The 19704-nt window shown below is 38.2% G+C and overlaps 1 protein-coding gene across 1 annotated transcript; it reads right to left on the reverse strand.

Moving 5' to 3' along the window:
- Positions 1-6896: 6896 nt before the first annotated feature.
- Positions 6897-7913, reverse strand: LOC111152111 (taste 2 receptor member 39). Its single transcript, XM_022510419.1, is given in 1 exon segment — positions 6897-7913. A coding segment is annotated over 1 exon segment (1017 nt).
- Positions 7914-19704: the final 11791 nt, after the last annotated feature.

Below are 19704 nucleotides of genomic sequence, written 5' to 3' on the forward strand. Positions count from 1 at the left end.
AAAGCACTTTTTGGACCTGAGTTCAATAATAGCTTTAGTAATAACATTAGAAATGCTATTTATTGGGGTGCCTGGGTGGCTTAGTTGGTTAGGCTTATGCCTTCGGCTCCAGTCATGATCCCAGAGTCCTGAGATTGAGTCCTGTAGCAGGCTCCCTGCTCAGCCGGGTTTCTGCTTCCTCCTCTTCCTCTCACCCTGCTCTCCTGTTCTCTCTCTTCCACTCTCTCAAATAAGTGAATACAATCTTTTTTTAAAGAAAGAAATGCTGTTTATTGATTTTTCTACATTTATTTTTAAAAAATTTTTAAAGATTTTATTTATTTATTTGACACAGAGAAATCGCAAGTAGGCAGAGAGGCAGGCAGAGAGAGAGGGGGGAGCAGACTCTCTGATGAGCAGAGAGCCTGACAAGAGACTTGACCCCAGGACCCTGAGATCATGACCTGAGCTAAAGGCAGAGACTTAACCCATCGAGCCACCCAGGAGCCCGATTTTTCTACATTTAAAATAAATTCAAAGGTAAAGCACAGAAGTCTGGACTACAGTTACAGAATAGCATATGACAGTGTAAAAAGAGCATGTTGCTTTTCGAAGTTAGAAGGCAGAGAAGGGAGAAGTAGTAGAGGGAAGGATAGGAGCACCAACACTATTTAGTGCTGAGTTGATAGGCATTGACTATAAATATTAGAACAAAACATTGAAATGTAAAATGATCATTCAATAATTTAAAAGCAATGAGAATAAGAGCTAAAAGTAGTAATGCAATTCTCAAAATTTGGGAGGAGGACAAGGGAACAGCTGAGGACAATATAAGAGACACTTCTGTCCTCATCTTTTACAGTGATGAGTCAATGGGTGTTGTTTACAGATGGATAAAACAATGCGTGTGTGTGTGTGTGTGTCTGTGTGTGTGTGTGTCTGTATTCGAAGCTATAAAAGTAGCCACCACAAAAGCTAAAGCCAGAAATCAATAGAACTGCTGCTTGTGGGAAGTGGAAATCAGGGTGAGCAGGAGACTTACTTTTTTTTTTTTTTTAAATTTTATTTTTTTAAACATATAATATATTTTTATCCCCAGGGGTACAGGTCTGTGAATCGCCAGGTTTACACACTTCACAGCACTCACCATAGCACATACCCTCCCCAATGTCCATAATCCCACCCCCAACCCCCCTCCCCCCATTAACCCTCAGTTTGTTTTGTGAGATTAAGAGTCAATTATGGTTTGTCTCCCTCCCAATCCCATCTTGTTTCATTTATTCTTCTCCTACCCCCATAACCCCCCATGTTGCATCTCCTCTCCCTCGTATCAGGGAGATCATATGATAGTTGTCTTTCTCCAATTGACTTATTTCGCTAAGCATGATACCCTCTAGTTCCATCCATGTCGTCGCAAATGGCAAGATTTCATTTCTTTTGATGGCTGCATAGTATTCCATTGTGTATATATACCACATCTTCTTTATCCATTCGTCTGTTGATGGACATCTAGGTTCTTTCCATAGTTTGGCTATTGTAGACATTGCTGCTATAAACATTCGGGTGCACGTGCCCCTTCGGATCACTACGTTTGTATCTTTAGGGTAAATACCCAGCAGTGCAATTGCTGGGTCATAGGGTAGTTCTATTTTCAACATTTTGAGGAACCTCCATGCTGTTTTCCAGAGTGGTTGCACCAGCTTGCGTTCCCACCGACAGTGTAGGAGGGTTCCCCTTTCTCCGCATCCTCGCCAGCATCTGTCATTTCCTGACTTGTTAATTTTAGCCATTCTGACTGGTGTGAGGTGGTATCTCATTGTGGTTTTGATTTGTATTTCCCTGATGCCGAGTGATGTGGAGCACTTTTTCATGTGTCTGTTCGCCATCTGGATGTCTTCTTTGCGGAAATGTCTGTTCATGTCCTCTGCCCATTTCTTGATTGGATTATTTGTTCTTTGGGTGTTGAGTTTGCTAAGTTCTTTATAGATTTTGGACACTAGCCCTTTATCCGATATGTCATTTGCAAATATCTTCTCCCATTCTGTCAGTTGTCTTTTGGTTTTGTTAACTGTTTCCTTTGCTGTGCAAAAGCTTTTGATCTTGATGAAATCCCAATAGTTCATTTTTGCCCTTGCTTCCCTTGCCTTTGGCAATGTTCCTAGGAAGATGTTGCTGCGGCTGAGGTCGAAGAGGTTGCTGCCTATGTTCTCCTCAAGAATTTTGATGGATTCCTTTCTCACATTGAGATCCTTCATCCATTTTGAGTCTATTTTCGTGTGTGGTGTAAGGAAATGATCCAATTTCATTTTTCTGCATGTGGCTGTCCGATTTTCCCAACACCATTTGTTGAAGAGGCTGTCTTTTTTCCATTGGATATTTTTTCCTGCTTTGTCGAAGATGAGTTGACCATAGAGTTGAGGGTCTATTTCTGGGCTCTCTATTCTGTTCCATTGATCTATGTGTCTGTTTTTGTGCCAGTACCATGCTGTCTTGATGATGACAGCTTTGTAATAGAGCTTGAAGTCCGGAATTGTGATGCCACCAACTTTGCCTTTCTATTTCAATATTGCTTTGGCTATTCGAGGTCTTTTCTGGTTCCATATAAATTTTAGGGTTATTTGTTCCATTTCTTTGAAAAAAATGGATGGTACTTTGATAGGAATTGCATTAAATGTGTAGACTGCTTTAGGTAGCATAGACATTTTCACAATATTTATTCTTCCAATCCAGGAGCATGGAATGTTTTTCCATTTCTTTGTGTCTTCCTCAATTTCTTTCAGGAGACTTACTTTTCACAAAATACCTTTTCAGGATTTATTTGCTTGTCTGTTTGCCAAAAGCTATTTTACTTTAATAATAAATATTTTTTATTATAATATAATATTATATAATATATAAAATAATAGATATTTTACTTTGATAATAAACTTAAAAAATAAATTTGAAATAACTCTAATTTCTTAATTCTGTAATCTTTGGGTGGAGTTTTAGAAATCAGTAACAGTATTATGTTTTTGTTAATATTGACAATCTCATTAAAAAAAAACAAACCCAGGCATTGAGTTAAGATACTTTTAATAGACAGCTTTGTAGCAATCAGGCTATTTCACAAGAAAATAAACCTTACCACATTACCAGAAATAGTGACAAACAATTGTGACATGTGATATGTATTTCCCCAATTATCTGTTACTGGGTTTTGGGAGCTGCTCAGTGATCAATCTAATAATTTCCATCAATATTTTCTCACCGGTCATGGCTTTGATGGTCTATTTCCAGCTGCCTATAACTATGTTTTTGTTTGTTTGTTTTTAAAGATTTTATTTATTTGACAGAGGGAGAAAGAGAGAGAGAACGAGCAGAGGGAATGGCAAGCAGAGGGAGAGGAAGAAGCAGGGTCCTTGATGCGGGGCTCAATGCCAGGACCCTGGGATCATGACCTGTCCTAAAGGCAGTCGATTAACCAAGCCACCCAGGGACCCTGATAACTATGTTTTGATACTCACTGACTTAATGTCTTCAGCCCCTGAGAATATTTACAAAACAAGTTTACCAGTTTTCTTAGCATCCAGTATATTTTCCAGAATCCATTTGTTAATGTACAAGGAAGGATGAAATCATTTTGAATATCAAACATTTTTTTTAAAAACAACAAAATACTTGATAAGGATTAAATGACAAGCAGTGATGAATATCTAATGTTCACAGCTGAAACAGTCATGTTCCTTCCTGGAAGACTTTCATGGTTTCAATAGCAAGTCATATTTACTTGTTGGTACATGTGAGGAGTACTTGGCCCAGTGAGGACTGCCCTAGAGGTGTCCATGTCTACAGATTGTAGACTGGTTATGAAATGGGGGAGGGTAGTTTACCCTTTCTTCTCTCAGGGTGGCTCTTTCCACTACAGGTCATAAATAATAAAGCAATAATAAAGCAGCCCAAAGTCCAGACCTGCCCTGAATAGATTCAAGTGCATCTCTCTCCTGGATTGAACATTTCAAAATTTCAAGGTCTTCCTTACATTTTGTTCTTTTACCTTATTTATCTTATCTTAGAGCCCCATGGAGATAGAAGTTCAGAAAACAAGACCCTTTAAGAAGAGTCTCTGCATCTTATTGAAGAGAAAAAGAAATAATGTTTCTATTTCAGGAGGAATTTAACCTGGTTATTACAGATAGGGAGAGAAAATAGGGTAAGTTTTTATCATAGATTGATGATTCAACATTGGTTGCTACCTCAGTGTGGTTCCATATTTAATGATGAATATGGCCATCTTAGATGCAAAATATTGCAATATATAACTGGTACCTGTCAATTTTTATGTACTGAAATATAAGATAAATTCCCCCAAGTAAAATTGCCAATTAGAAGTATGTTCCTTCAGAAGTATTGCTAAACTGTACTTGAGGAAGCAGCAATTAGCATTTCCATCAACTTATGAGATTGCCTGGTCTCCATAATCACACATAGTGTGTTACCAAACTTTCTGATCTTTGCTAATCTGATAGGTGAAAACTTATACTTCAAAGTAGTCTTAATTTTTCTCTTGTTATAAGCCAGTATGACCATCTTAAAAATTTTTGTTTTATCTCAATGTGGTTTTAATTTGAATCTCCCTGATGGCTAGTGATGATGAACATTTTTTCATGTGTCTGATAGCCATTTATATGTCTTCATTGGAGAAGTGTCTGTTCATATCTTCTGCCCATTTTTTGATATGATTGTCTGTTTTGTGTGTGTTGAGTTTCAGGAGTTCTTTATAGATCCTGGATATCAACCTTTTGTCTGTACTGTCATTTGCAAATATCTTCTCCCATTCCGTGGGTTGTCTCTTTGTTTTTTTTGACTGTTTCCTTTGCTGTGTAGAAGCTTTTGATCTTGATGAAGTCCCAAAAGTTCATCTTAGCTTTTGTTTCCTTTGACTTTGGAGACATATCTTGAAAGAAGTTGCTGTGGCTGATATCAAAGAGGTTACTGCCTATGTTCTCCTCTAGGATTCTGATGGATTCCTGTCTCATGTTGAGATCTTTTATCCATTTTGAGTTTATCTTTGTGTACAGTGTAAGAGAATGGTCGAGTTTCATTCTTCTGCAGATAGCTGTACAGTTTTCCCAGCACCATTTATTGAAGAGACTGTCTTTTTTCCACTGTATATTTTTTCCTGTTTTGTCGAAGATTATTTGACCATAGAGTTGAGGGTCCATATTTGGGCTCTCTACTCTGTTCCACTGGTCTATGTGTCTGTTTTTATGCCAGTGCCATGCTGTCTTGGTGATCACGGCTTTGTAGTAAAGCTTGAAATCAGGTAATGTGATGCCCCCAGTTTTATTTTTGTTTTTCAACATTTCCTTAGCAATTCAGGGTCTCTTCTGATTCCATACAAATTTTAGGATTATTTGCTCCAGCTCTTTGAAAAATACTGGTGGAATTTTGATCAGAATGGCATTAAAAGTATAGATTGCTCTAGGTAGTATAGACATTTTAACAATGTTTATTCTTCCGATCCAAGAGCATGGAATGGTCTTCCATCTTTTTGTGTCTTCTTCAATTTCTTTCATGAGTGTTCTGTAGTTTCTTGAGTACAGTTCCTTTACCTCTTTGGTTAGGTTTATTCCCAGGTATCTTATGGTTCTTGGTGCTATAGTAAATGGAATCAATTCTCTAATTTCCCTTTCTGTATTTTCATTGTTAGTGTATAAGAAAGCCACGATTTCTGTACGTTGACTTTGTATCCTGCCACGTTACTGAATTGCTGTATGAGTTCTAGTAGTTTGGGGGTGGAGTCTTTTGGGGTTTCCATATAAAGAATCATGTCATCTGTGTGACAGGAAACATCATGTGTTGGAGAAGATGTGGAGAAAGGGGAACCCTCTTACACTGTTGGTGGGAATGCAAGTTGGTGCAGCCACTTTGGAGAACAGTGTGGAGATTCCTCAAGAAATTAAAAATAGAACTTCCCTATGACCCTGCAATTGCACTACTGGGTATTTACCCCAAAGATACTGATGTAGTGAAAAGAAGGGCCATCTGTACCCCATTGTTTATAGCAGCAATGGCCACGGTCGCCAAACTGTGGAAAGAACCAAGATGCCCTTCAACAGACGAATGGATAAGGAAGATGTGTTCCATATACACTATGGAGTATTATGCCTCCATCAGAAAGGATGAATACCCAACTTTTGTAGCAACATGGACGGGACTGGAAGAGATTATGCTGAGTGAAATAAGTCAAGCAGAGAGAGTCAATTATCATATGGTTTCACTTATTTGTGGAGCATAACAAATAGCATGGAGGACAAGGGGAGATGGAGAGGAGAAGGGAGTTGTGGGAAATTGGAAGGGGAGGTGAACCATGAGAGACTATGGACTCTGAAAAACAATCTGAGAGTTTTGAAGGGACGGGAGTTGGGAGGTTGGGGGAAGCAGGTGGTGGGTATTGGAGAGGGCATGGATTGCATGGAGCACTGGGTGTGGTGCAAAAATAATGAATACTGTTATGCTGAAAAAATAAAAAATTAAAAAAAAATTTGTTTTAGAAAATAATCACTCGAGAACTTGAAAGAATTGTTTCAGTTCTAACACCAAAAATTCTGACTTAATTTAGGGGTCAGGCTTGGACATTGGTATTTTTAAAAATCTCTCCCAGAGATTTAATGTATAGAATCACTGCTTTAGATGAAGCAAGGGGAGGTAGAAATGGAAGGCTCAGGTCCAGAATGTCAAGCATCACTGTGATTGTGCACATGAAGCAAAAGAGAAAAGTGAAATCAGCCTTCTGTATTAAAAAAATACATAGCTAGAAGATAAAAGGATCAGGTTTGGGAAAGAAAGGAGGTAGAAGGAGAGGGTTATGGGTGAGGGAAAGGGGGAAAGGTAGAGCTGTTGGGCTGGGTGCTGTTGTACTCTGTGGGTTTAAGTCATGGAGTCTGCTCTTTTAGGTAAAGATGAACTTGAGATTGAAGCTGCTTCCAAGCTCTTCTCAACCCAGGGTTGTCCCAAATCAGTAGAATGGAGTGTCCAGCAGGGTAGGCAGCCATGATGAATCTGCACAAAATATTCCAGTAACTGTTGATGTCAAAGATGTTGGACATATAGAGAAATAGAGCAACTGCATTGAAAATGTACATAATGAGAAAGTAGCTGGTAGCTTTGATGGCCCCCATATGAGCCTCCATGCTGGGATCCCTGGAGCCAGTGGAATTTCTTTCCATGTGTAGGGTGTGTCTCTTGAGAGAGATGATCAGCAGGGTAGCTGAAAGGATGAACATGATCAGAGGAATGAAGATCCTCAAGTTACAGAGAAGAACCAGGTTGACCATATTGGTCTCAGTGAAGTATTTTTTCTTACTTGAGTTGGAGGAAGGGATAGAAGAATTGTTGCAATACACACTGTAGATGTATTTAGAGAAGAGCCCACTGTAGCCCAGAGAAATAGACACTGAAAGCCACAGAAGCCAGGGCATCCATCTGGAAATTTTCCACTTCAGCTTGAGGAAAAGGGGGTGGGAGAAATCAGCAATCTTCACGAAGTAGAAGAAACTGAGCCAGGCAGCAAACCAGAGGCTACAATGATTTAAGTACATGAAACTTACTTTGAACATGTTATATATAAGGTCTTCATTATAAAAATGTGGGAATGTTGAGCTGAAGGTAAACTCTAGCATCATGAAGCTTTGGAGAGCTATTCTGGATACACTCAAGGAAAACAGGATGCTGCCACAGGTGGAAACTACCTTATTTTTAATCCATTCAGCTGCATTTATAGCCATAATGAACCCATTTGCAATGATACCAGTAATGCATTCAGTGCCTATAATTGTTAAAATCGAGAAGATCTGAAATGGTGACAGTTCATTTTCTGGGGGATTGCAGGTTTTGGTCATCTTAAGTTGTTACCCCTCTTTGATGTCTGGAGGAAAATGTCTCTCTAGCATTTGTTAGGCAGATCTTTGATAGCTCCCATTCTTCATGTCACAGGAGTAAGTCTTGGATGCATCATTTCCAAATTCACTCCATTTGTTTATCTAACAATTCTTAGCTCTAAATCTGGAGATGCAAATGATGGAAGGATTTGCTTTTTAATCCTCTTCCATGTCCACTGGATTTGTTGGTATTGGTTCAATTATGGGGCTGGGGAGGATGCTTGTTTATAAACCGCTAACATGGCATTGAGGGCCATGGCTTTGACTAGCACCATTTAAGCTGAACATATGCCCACCAAGTCACCATTTTTAAAAAAAGATTTTATGTATTTATTTGAGAGAGAGAGATAGCGAGAGAGATAGCGAGAGAGAGCATGAGTGGGGTGGAGGTACACAGGGAGAGGGAGAAGCAGACTCCCAGCTGAACAGGGAGCCCGACATGGGGCTTAATCCCAGGTCCCTGGGACCATGACCTGAGCTGTAGTCAGACACTTAATGACTGAGCGACCCAGGTTCCCACCAAGTCACCATTTAACTAATTTCACTTGTGACCTCAGGGAACTGACTGAAAATAATAATAATAATAATAATAATAATACTAATAATAATAAATTCAAAGACATAGAGATAGAGGCATGTAGTTCTTATTATGTGCTAGGCACTTTTCAAATACTTTCTATAATCATATTTAAGCCTTACAGCAACCCAATGAAGAATATACTTTTTTTTTTTTTAAGATTGTGCTTTTATTACCTACATTTTCAGATGTGGAAACTGAGGCCAAAGTCACACACCTAGAGAGAGACAGAGTTGGGATTCTAACACAAGTTACGTGTTAAGAGCCAGAGTCCCTGTTCTTTCCCATTATTTATACTTCCTGGACCTGTGGATCTTTTTGTGTGGATCCTTTTGGCCAAAGACTAAATTCAGGTTTGACTTGACTGTTAACATTTTTTTCCCTGATAGTCTTTTATGATGTCTTCACTACTTAAAGGAAGACTAATTGAGTTTAAAAAAAAAAAAAAAAAAGGCAACCCAGCATTCTATCTGCAAAATTTTCCTTACTACTTAAACAGAACCCTTCACTTCTGACACTTCTGGTCACCATATGTGTGGGTTTTTGTTTTTTGTGTATGTGTTTTTTCCCACACCAGGTCATTCTGTGACACCAGCCAGTGTCCTACAATTTAACTCAATTTGGACACTACCTACCTGGAGATAGCATCAGATTCCATGGGTTAAGGAATCAGTCCCACAAGACTGACCCCACACCAGATGGCAAGCACATATTCTGGTTGTCACCTGTGCTCCTGACCTGTCAGCTATAAATTAGAGGTTCCCATGGATTCTCTCCTCAGGTCCCATTAATTTGCCAGAGTGGCTCACAGAACTCAAGAAAATAGCTTGCCAGTTTTATAATAAACTTTATAATAAAGGATAGGATAAAGGCTACCAATGAACTTTCAGGTGGAGGAGATGAGGAGGGCAAAGTATGTGGCTTCCATGCCCTCTCCAGTGAACATCACATGTTCACTATAAGCTCTCTGAACCCAAGGAGGCTTCATTCTATAGGCAGGATTGATTAAATCATTGGCCATTGGTGATTGTTTCTACTCTAGCCCCTCTCTCCTTTCTGGAAGTAAGGGGGTGGGACCGAAAATTCCAAGCTTCTAGTCAATGATTGGTTCTCCTGACAACCACCCCAGTTTAGATGTGGTTTTCAAGTCACTTCATCAACATAACCAAAAACACCTTTATAATGCTTATGGCTTTAGAAATTCCAAAGGTTTTAGGAGTTCTGCCAGAGAAAAGGCACAGAGACCAAATGTATCTCTTATTATAAATCACAATATCACAATAGTAAAGCATGAAGATGCTAATTTTCAAGAGATAGAAATTCCTTGCAAAACAAATTACTTGAGGGGCGCCTGGGTGGCTCAGTGGGTTGAGCCTCTGCTTTCGGCTCAGGTCCTGCTCTCAGGGTCCTGGGATCAAGCCCTGCATTGGGCTCTTTGCTCAGCAGGGAGCCTGCTTCTCCCTCTCTCTCTGCCTGCCTCTCTGCCTACTTGTGATCTCTGTCTGTCAAATTAAAAAAAAACAAAAACAAAAACAAATTACTTGGGAGATAATAAACTTTTGTTACATATAAATTTTTAAACACATGCACATGTATACATTTCCTTTTAAATAGAACACAATGAAAAATGAAGGTTGAAGGTATTAAAAAAAGAAAACCATAGGCCCAAGATGGTGCCACTTAGACCAAGTTCCCAAACTGGGGCCTAATACTCAATCTAATTGCAATTTCAATCTCCCCCAGAAATGTTGCCTTAACTGGTCAGTCAGGAATTTTCTGGTCAGCACTAAAGAAGTAATCTGGGGATCCCTGGGTGGCTCAGTGGGTTAGGACTCTGCCTTCAGCTCAGGTCATGGTCCCAGGGTCCTGGGATCGAGCCCCGAGTTGGGCTCTCTGCTCGGCGGGGGGCCTGCTTCCCTTCCTCTCTCTCTCTGCCCACCTCTGCCTGCTTGTGATCTCTGCCTGTCAAATGAATAAATGAAATCTTTAAAAAACAAAAACAGAAACAAAAACAAAAACAAAGAAGTCATCTGTTACTTGTTCTCTGTCCCACAAAAGAAGATGAAGTAATCTGTATCATCAGATCCTCTGCCCTTTCCACTAAAACAAAGTGACCTTGCCCAGAGCGATCTTTTCTTTTCTTTTCTTTTCTTTCCCTAATAACTTCCTGCCCCACCCTCTTTCCTATGAGAACCTTCCATTTTGCAGAAATCTTCTGAGTGCCTCTGTACTTGCCAGGTGAGGTGTGGCCTGATTCATCAATCATTTCATAAAGCCAGTTAGATCTTTAAATGTACTTGGTTGAATTTTGTTTTGTTAACAAAGGAAAAGTTCCCTGTTCCTTAACAAGGTAGGCTAACCAATATTAGGGCAAAAACAGCACCCAAGTCACCCAATCTATATTGGAATATTAAAGCCAAAAGAGATGAATGAAAGAATCACTTGCATCTTGGGGTGATTGCTTCTGATTTTAAAATGTAAGCTTAGGACAAATGATAATGCTGACTTCTCAATTCAGAGTAAATGGACTTTAGTGAATGTACATAATGAATGATGATCTAATAAAGAGAGGGTTGGTGAGTGAGATGTCTCTGAAAATCTTAATTAACATTTGGTTTTCTTCTTAAGGCTTCTTTTAAAAAAGTCAAAAAGGTTATGAAGGTTTTCTGGCCTAATGAACTGTTTTAGACAAGTTGTTACGAATTTTACTATCTCATCTTTAGGTCCCTATTTCTGAACTCCAAATATTTCCCTTGAACATAGGGTAATAAACAACTCTGCTTATTTCCACCCACTTGTACAAGCTCAGGGCCTCTGATTATGGTTTTAAGATGCTTTTCTTATCACTGGCTCTTCTCCATCTCTGCTGACCCAGGCCTTCCACTGTGAGGGAGCAATGAGACAGGATCTCTTAAGAGTTTGAGGACTCTCTGCTCATCTGCTTGCTCACCACTGTCCCACTCCCAGCTCTAGCCTACAGTGCCTGACCCCCTGGGAGGCAGTGCAGATACTTGCCAGTTAACGATCATATCAAGGGCCCTCAGCTCAGGTAAATTCTTTAAAATGACTGGCATCCAGAGGAGCATCTTCCACTACTCCATAAATGTTGAACTTTTGCAGGTCTGATCCCCAAATCAAGTGTGGAAGTGTGGAACAGCAAGGTTGAGTGAGAGCACAGCAGTTCTCTGTGTTTCTGTGAGAGAAACAAACACTGGTGGGAGATAGAGAGGGTAGAGGAATAGGATAGAGGAAGGGGACAAGACCTCAGCTAGCAGCTAGACTTCCCAGTGTTGGGGTGCTGTGTAGAGGGAGTGGGCGGGAGCAGGGACCATAGCCATCATCAGAGGCACTTCATAAGAGGCTCTGTTTGGGGACACCTGCGTGGCTCAGTGGGTTAAGCCTCTGTCTTCGGCTCAGGTCATGATCTCAGGGTCCTGGGATGGAGCCCCATATCGGGCTCTCTGTTCAGCGGGGAGCCTGCTTCCCCCCCTTCTCTCTGCCTGCCTCTCTGCCTACTTGTGATCTCTCTCTCTGTCAAATAAATAAATAAAATATTTTAAAAAAAGAGGCTCTGTTTGTCACAGCTTATGGTGATGTTGCTTCCTACAATGGAAAGAAGAATATTGTTGATAGGAACTCCCAGGGGCAGTCCAAAGTGGGGTGAGGCGGCCTTTCTAGACAAAGAGATGATTTTTTAGAAGCAGAGCCAGTGGAATTACTAGAACCTGAATGACATACCCAGTTTGCTAAATATATCCAAGTGTATATTTAACCAAGGAAAACTCATGAAGAAGAATTTGAACCATTAAGGACAGAGAAAACGGCTTTAAAAAGTTCAGTTTATTTGGTATATTTTTAACTTACTATTTCAAAATAGTTTTGACATAGAGATGTGTTGTGTACAGAGAATTCCTATATACCCTTCACCTAGCTGCCCATAATGCTTACATCTGACATAACCATGGCACAATGACCAAAACTAAGAAGTTAGCACTGTTACAATACTAGTAGCTAAACTATGGGCTTTATTTGGATTTTTCCAGTTTTCCATTAATGTCCTTTTCCTATTCCAAGATCCAATCTAGAATTCCATGATGCATTTAATCATTGTGTATTTTTAGTCTCATTCAATCTGTAATTCTTGGTTTTTCATTTTCTTTCATGACCATGACCATTTTGAAGAATACTGGCCAGGTACTTTGTAGAGCAGTCCTTGGTTTGGGTTTGTCTCATGTTTTCTCATGATTACATTGGAGTTATGGATTTGGGGGAATACTCCAAAGGTGAGGTACCCTTCTCATTGTAGGAGGTACATGATGCCAATGTCTTAGTAGTAGTAATGGGAAACTTGAGCATCCTTGGTTAAGATGACATCTATCTGTCAGTTTTCTCCACCATGGTTATTCACACCCCCCCCCCCTTTTAAAATCTCATCATCTGAAGTGAGTCACTGAAATCTAGCCCATACTCAAGGGGAGAGGAATTAAACTTTGCTTTCTGGAAGGAGGAAACTCAAAGAATTTGTGGACATATTTTAAAACCTTCACAGTAATATTCTGGAGGAGTTACTTTGCAGCTATGCAAATATCTTGTTTTTCCTTAAACCCCTCTCCACTAATGTCAGCATTCATTAGCAGATGTTGACTGCAACAATTATTACATTGCTGTGCTGTTCTAATTTTTTATTTTCTTCATTCCTTTTACTTGTATTAATTAGAATTCTTCTGTAAGGAAGAGTTCTTTTTTCTGTCATTTATTTAATCAAACATTAATTTGCATTAGAATATACTCGTGCATTTTATATTCTGTTACAATCTAATATTTATTATTTATAATGTTACTCAAATTGCTCAAGCTTTGGTAATTGGGAACTCTTTCATGTAGGCTCTTATGTCTTTGCTATGACTCCATTTTTATTTTTATTTCCTTACTTTCAGGCATTATGGGATGCTCTAGTCATCCTGCCCTAACCCTAGAGTTATCTGTCTCCCCAGCCCAATCCCAAAGTCCCTAGCAACCACTAATTTTTTGTCCCAATACTTTTGCTTTTTCCAGAGGACATATAAATGGATTCATACAGTATGTAGCCTTTTGGGTCTGGCTTCTTTTATTTTGCAAAATGTATTTAAGATTTAACCATTTAAATTAATTTATAGTTCAGCTACTTTTATTGTTGGGTAGAATTACATTGTGTGGTTATTTCAGTTTGTTTATCCATTCTCTTATAAAGACATCTGAGTCATTTCTAGTTTTTGGCAATGATGAATAAACTGCTATAAACATTCACATGCAACATCTTCATTTCACTTGGGCAAATCCCTAGAAATAGGATTTCTGGGTTGTACAGTAAGCACTTAACTTTTTTTTAAATTTAATTTAATTTTTTTAGTGTTCCAAGATTCATTGTTTCTGCACCACAACCAAGCACTTACAACTTTTAAAGAAACTGCTGAACTATTTTCCAGAGTAGTTATACTGTTTTCTTTCTTTCTTTCTTTTTTCTTTTTTTAAAGATTTATTTATTTATTTGAGAGACAGAGTGTGTGAGCAGGGAGAGGGGCAGAGGGAGAGAGAGAATTTCAAGCAGACTCCCTGCTGAGTGCAGAGCCTGATGTGGGCCTCAATCCCGGGACTCTGAGATCATGACCTGAGGCAAAACCAAGAGTACGATGCTGAACCAACTGAGCCACCCAGATACCCCATGTTTTTCAATTTTACTAGCGATGTATGTAGGTTCTGGTTGCTCTGCTTCTTAACTCGCTCCTAGCATTGTTGGTGTTATGTGTGTAGGGCTTTTTTTGTTTGTTTTGGGTTTTTTTAAAGACATTTTAGATGTGTCATATTTCACTGTGATTTTGATTTGCATTCGCCTAATAACTAGTGACGTTGACCATTGTTTATATACTAATTAGACATAAGTATATTTTCTTTGGTAGAGTGTTTATAGATTTTTGCCTATTTTTAAAAATCTAGTTGCTTGCTTATTTTTGAATTTTAAAAATTCTTTATATATTGTAGTTACAAGTCCTTTATGACCTAAATGCTTTGCAAATATTTTCTCTTAGTCTATAGCTTCTTTTCATCCTCTTAACAATATCTTTTAAAGAATGAAAGTTTGATATTTTGATAAGTTTCACTTTATCAATTTTTCTTCAACTCTGCCAGACTCAAGGCCACAAAAACTTTCTCTTATTTTCTTTGAGAAGTTGTATCATTTGGTCTTTCATATTTAGGTCCATCCATGATCCATTTCAATTTAACTTTTGTATAAGGTGAGAGGAATGTGTCAAGGTATTTTATTTTGTTTTGCATATGAATCACAATTGTTCCAGAACTGTTTGTTGATAGAAATATCCTTTCTTCATCAAATTGCCTTGGCATCATTGTAAAAAATCGGTTGTCTGTATTTGTGTGGGTCTACTTTTCAACTGTCTCTTCTGTTCCACTGGTCTATGTACCTACCCTTTTGTGAATAATGCACTCTACCAATGACTATAACTGTTTAATAAGCTTTGAAATTGTATAATGTGAATCCTCCAAATTTGTTCATACTTTTCAGAGTTGTTTTGCTGTGAGTGGAGGCTCTGAGGAAACAACACAAAACAAAACACAAAATTTTGAGGAGATTGTCTTCCATAGTAACTATCACGGCGTTTCAAAGGAGCGTTTTCTTCCTTTGGTTTCTGTTTCCTGCCACAGAAACTGCCACATCTTTCATTCTTTTCTTGGATTGAGGTGAAGATCAGACATTCTCTTCTTTCTTTATTTAAAAAAAAATGTCTTCATCAGGGGTGCCTGGAAGGCTCAGTTGGTGGAGCGTGCAGCTCTTGATGCTGGGGTTGTGGGTTTGAGCCCCATGTTGAGTGTAGATATTACTTAAAAATAAAATCTTAAAAAAACCTTCTTCATCCTAAATCCAGAGGCAAATAGTAATCTGTCCTTGATGATGTGATAATATAATCAAGGTTTGCATTTCACATTTATTACATTCTAGAGATCCCCATGGTTAATTTTGTGTTAAGATTGTTTTATTTTGTTCATGGCACAATTATCTTTCATCATGTAGTAAGCCCTGAGCTTCTTTTCTTCCCAGTGTGAATGCTTATGTCTCTCTTTACTTATAGGGATTCAATGAAAATATACTATATGGTCAGTTATAGTTTTGATATTAATAATTATTTTTTGTATGAAAAATACAGAATATTTTAAATAAAAATAAAAAAGGCTCAATCTTGTAACTTAGCGATGACTATTGTATTAGGTATTTTGCATTTATCTAATTTCTGCACATTTTATTTTGAAATTATTTGTAAAAGCAATGAAAGAATAATAAACATTTTGCCTTAAATAAAAGCCCTTTAGTTTTCTCATAAATGTAGAGAACAAACTGGTGGTTGCCAGAAGGAAGAAGGTAGGGGGTTGGGTAAAATAGATGAAGGGAATTAAAAGGTATAAACTTCCAGTAACAAAATAAGTCACAGTGATGAAAAGTACAGCATAGGGAATATAGCCACTAATATTGTAATAATGTTGTATGGTGACAGATGGTGACTGCTCTTTTCATGGCGAGGATTAAGTAATGTACAGACTAGACAAATCTCTATGTTGGACCCCTGAAACTAATATAACATTGTATGTCAACTATACATAACAACAACAACAGCAACAACAACAACAAATCCTTTAGTTGTATGTTATACTTGGCTCGTATTTGCTCTTAAAAAACCTTTTTGATATTTTACTGTTTTTAAAAGCAGTCTAAAGACATTTTTCACATAGTAGCAACAATAGCAACAACAGTGTTTACACAAAGGAGGAGTTTAGTCTGGAAATAAGTAATCTGTGACTGACATGGTAACTTCGCTTTACTGAGTCCTCAGGGATAGGTTTTTTTTTTTTAACGTTTTATTTGTTTATTTAACAGAGAGAGATCACAAGTAGGCAGAGGGGCAGGCAGAGAGAGAGAAAGGGAAGCAGGCTCCCCACTGAGCAGAGAGCCCAATGCGGGACTCGATCCCAGGACCCTGAGATCATGACCCCAGCGGAAGGCAGAGGCTTAATCCTCTGAGCCACCCAGGTGCCCCAGGGATAGGTTCTTTGAGCTCATTGCTCCATGTCTTTGAGGTCCACACCTCAGCCTCACCAGCTGGTGACACCTGAAGTCAGGGAGGTGGTGTGGAAGAAGGACAAAAGAAGACAACGAAAGACAATGAAGGGACCCTAAAGTAGGACTCCCATAAACTACAAAATGCTGACTGTAGTCATACTGCATCATTTGCCCACAAAGGAGGCTTGTAAATGCAATCTTTTTGTACATAATAGTGTCTGATTGAAAGTTCTATTATATTGGATAAAGAGGAATTCTATTTTGGGGGGGCAAGCAGGGTGGACATTTGATTACAAATTCAATTTTTAAAAAATAATTAGTTGGTTAATTAGTTTGTCAGTTTTGGGAAGGGAGACTAATTTTAATTATTTCTTTTTTCTAGAAAAATTTCTATTTCATGTAGGTTTTCAAAATTCTTTAGCATAATATTACACATATGAGTTTGGAATAGATCTCCATTATTTATTCTATAGTTATTGCATTTTTTTTCTTTTTCTAATATTTCTGTGTCTTTTCTAATTGTTTTCTAATTAGAGATTTGCTATTTTACTAGATTTCCCACCCCCTACCCTGAAGATCCAGTTATGGGTTTTGTTTTTCTTTCATTATTCCTTTAATTCTGTTGCATTAAATTCTTTACTCACTTTAATATAACTTTACATCTTCTTTTTGTTTTATTGTCACTTTTTTTGATTCTTGAGTTGAACACCTAACAAACTGATTTTCAATTTTTCTTAATTTTTAAAAAAAATTTATTTATTTTTATAAAAAATTATACTGCTGTACCATGTTATGGAAGTCCTTCAGATTTGATATGTAGTACTTCTGTTGTCATGTGTTTCTATTTTGTAACATCCCTTATGATTTCCTTTTAAAGAAATTTTTTGAGTGGGTAAAACATGAGTACACTAATACATTTTTTTGAGCACATATTGTATACCAGGCACTTGGAATACAGAAATGAAACACAGGATCCTACCTCAAGAAACTCTAAAGATTAAGGCTTATAGGTATATTACAGTTGTAAAAGGTATTTGCACTCCATGGCATAGAATGTTGGATGTTAAGTAGGACTCTGAGGCAACCTGAGTGTTAAATAATCAAGCTGACTACAATGGTTAAACAAAGAGCTTGTGTGAATAAGGCCATGGTTAGTGTCCAGTATGGGTGGTCTATTTGGGGCATCTGGGTGGGACAGTTGGTTAAGCTTCTGGAGTTAAGCTTTGGAGGATTTTAGTGAGGGTTGTGATTTTAGGGTTGTGGGATTGGGCCACGGATCGGGCTCTGTGCTCCATGGGGAGTCTGCTGGAGATTCTCTTTCTTCTTTTCCTCCGCCTCTCAACCTGCTCACAAACTCCCTTTCTCTCTCTCTCTGAAATAAAAAAATAAATCTTTAAAAATAAATAAAAATAAATCAGTCTCTCTTTGTTCCTGGTATAGCTCATCTCAGTTACTGATCTTGTAAAGGGTTACCTTGACACAGAAAAAATTAATGCAGTTAAGTCAAATATTTCTATATACTTTTTGTTTTATTTATTAGAAAAAAAATCCTGTTTCCTTTCCCCACCACATCTTATTTCTCCTTATTTTGTTCCTGTGAAAGTAACTTACATATTTTTCTCTGGAGTTAAGAAATACCTTTGCTTTGAATTTTCATGATTTTGCTGGATGTCTGTTTTACCCACTAAAATGGGATTTTAATCTGGAAAACCATATCTTCCAACTTGGGCAATATATCGGTCATGAATTTTTTTTAAGATTTTATTTATTTATTTTACAGGCAGAGATCACAAGTAGGCAGAGAGTCAGAGAGAGAGGTGAGGGAAGCAAGCTCCCTGCAGAGCAGAGAACCCGACGCGGGGCTTGATCCCAAGACCCTGGGACCATGACCTGAGCCGAGGGCAGAAGTTTTAACCTGCTGAGCCACCTAGACACCCCTATACTGGTCATTAATTTAATGATTCCCTTTACTTTTTTTCTCTCTTCTTTCTTTTCTGAATTCCTCATATTCATTGTCAGACCTTAACATTTTATCATCTCTTTAGCATTTTGTTCTAATTTTTGAGAGATTTCTTTGACTTTTTTTTTAAAGATTTTATTTATTTATTTGACACAGAGAGGGAGATCACAAGTAGGCAGAGAGGCAAGCAGAGAGGGGGAAGCAGGCTCCCCGTTGAGCAGAGAGCCTGATGTGGGGCTTGATCCCAGGACCCTGGGATCATGACCTGAGCTGAGGGCAGAGGCTTAACCCACCAAGCCACCCAGGTGCCCCTCTTTGACTTTGTTTTCCAGTCATTCCACTGAATGTTTTCATTTCTACTGCCATATTTTAAACTTCCATATCTCCCTTTCTCCCCTCTAGTGTTCCTTTTTAATAATGCTCTGCTCTTGATACATGCATGAGGGAATTTTTTAATTGTCTTCTGAAGTTTCCATATTCTGACATACTATTTCCTCTAAGTTAATGCTTCCCTTTGATTTGGTCATGTATTTCTTGGTAAAGACTTTTAGCAGCTCTCTATGAATCTTTGGATGATTACTTCCATATGAGTGAGGTTCTCTTAGCTTTTGGATGTCTGACTATATTTTTATTTTGCTCTTATGTTAATAAGAATTTGAGTAGGTAAAAAATTCTACTTTGACAGCTATTTTCTCTTAGCACTTTGAATATTTTGATTTGTTAGCTTCTTATTTCTGGTATTTATTATTGTTGATGAGAAATACACTGTCATTCTTTAGTATTATCCTTTTTCATTGTATCTCTGATAGTTCTTTTTTTTTTAGATTTTATTTATTTATTAGTCAGAGAGAGAGAGGGAGAGAGAGCACAGGCAGACAGAGTGGCAGGCAGAGGCAGAGAGAGAAGCAGGCTCCCTGCTGAGCAAGAAGCCTGATGTGGGACTCGATCCCAGGACGCTGGGATCATGACCTCAGGCGAAGGCAGCCGCTTAACCAACTGAGCCACCTAGGCGTCCCAATATCTCTGATAGTTCTAAGATTACCTTTTTAAATTTCCTGTATTTTTCTACTGTATGTCTAGTTTGAACTATTATTATTGTTGTTGTTTTAAAATTTGTCACTTGACATTCAGGAGGGGCTCTAGAGAATTTCCCTAATAT

The sequence above is a fragment of the Enhydra lutris genome, unplaced genomic scaffold (assembly GCF_002288905.1).
Source record: "Enhydra lutris kenyoni isolate GAN:26980312 unplaced genomic scaffold, ASM228890v2 scaffoldscaffold27, whole genome shotgun sequence".
Lineage (NCBI taxonomy): Eukaryota > Metazoa > Chordata > Mammalia > Carnivora > Mustelidae > Enhydra > Enhydra lutris.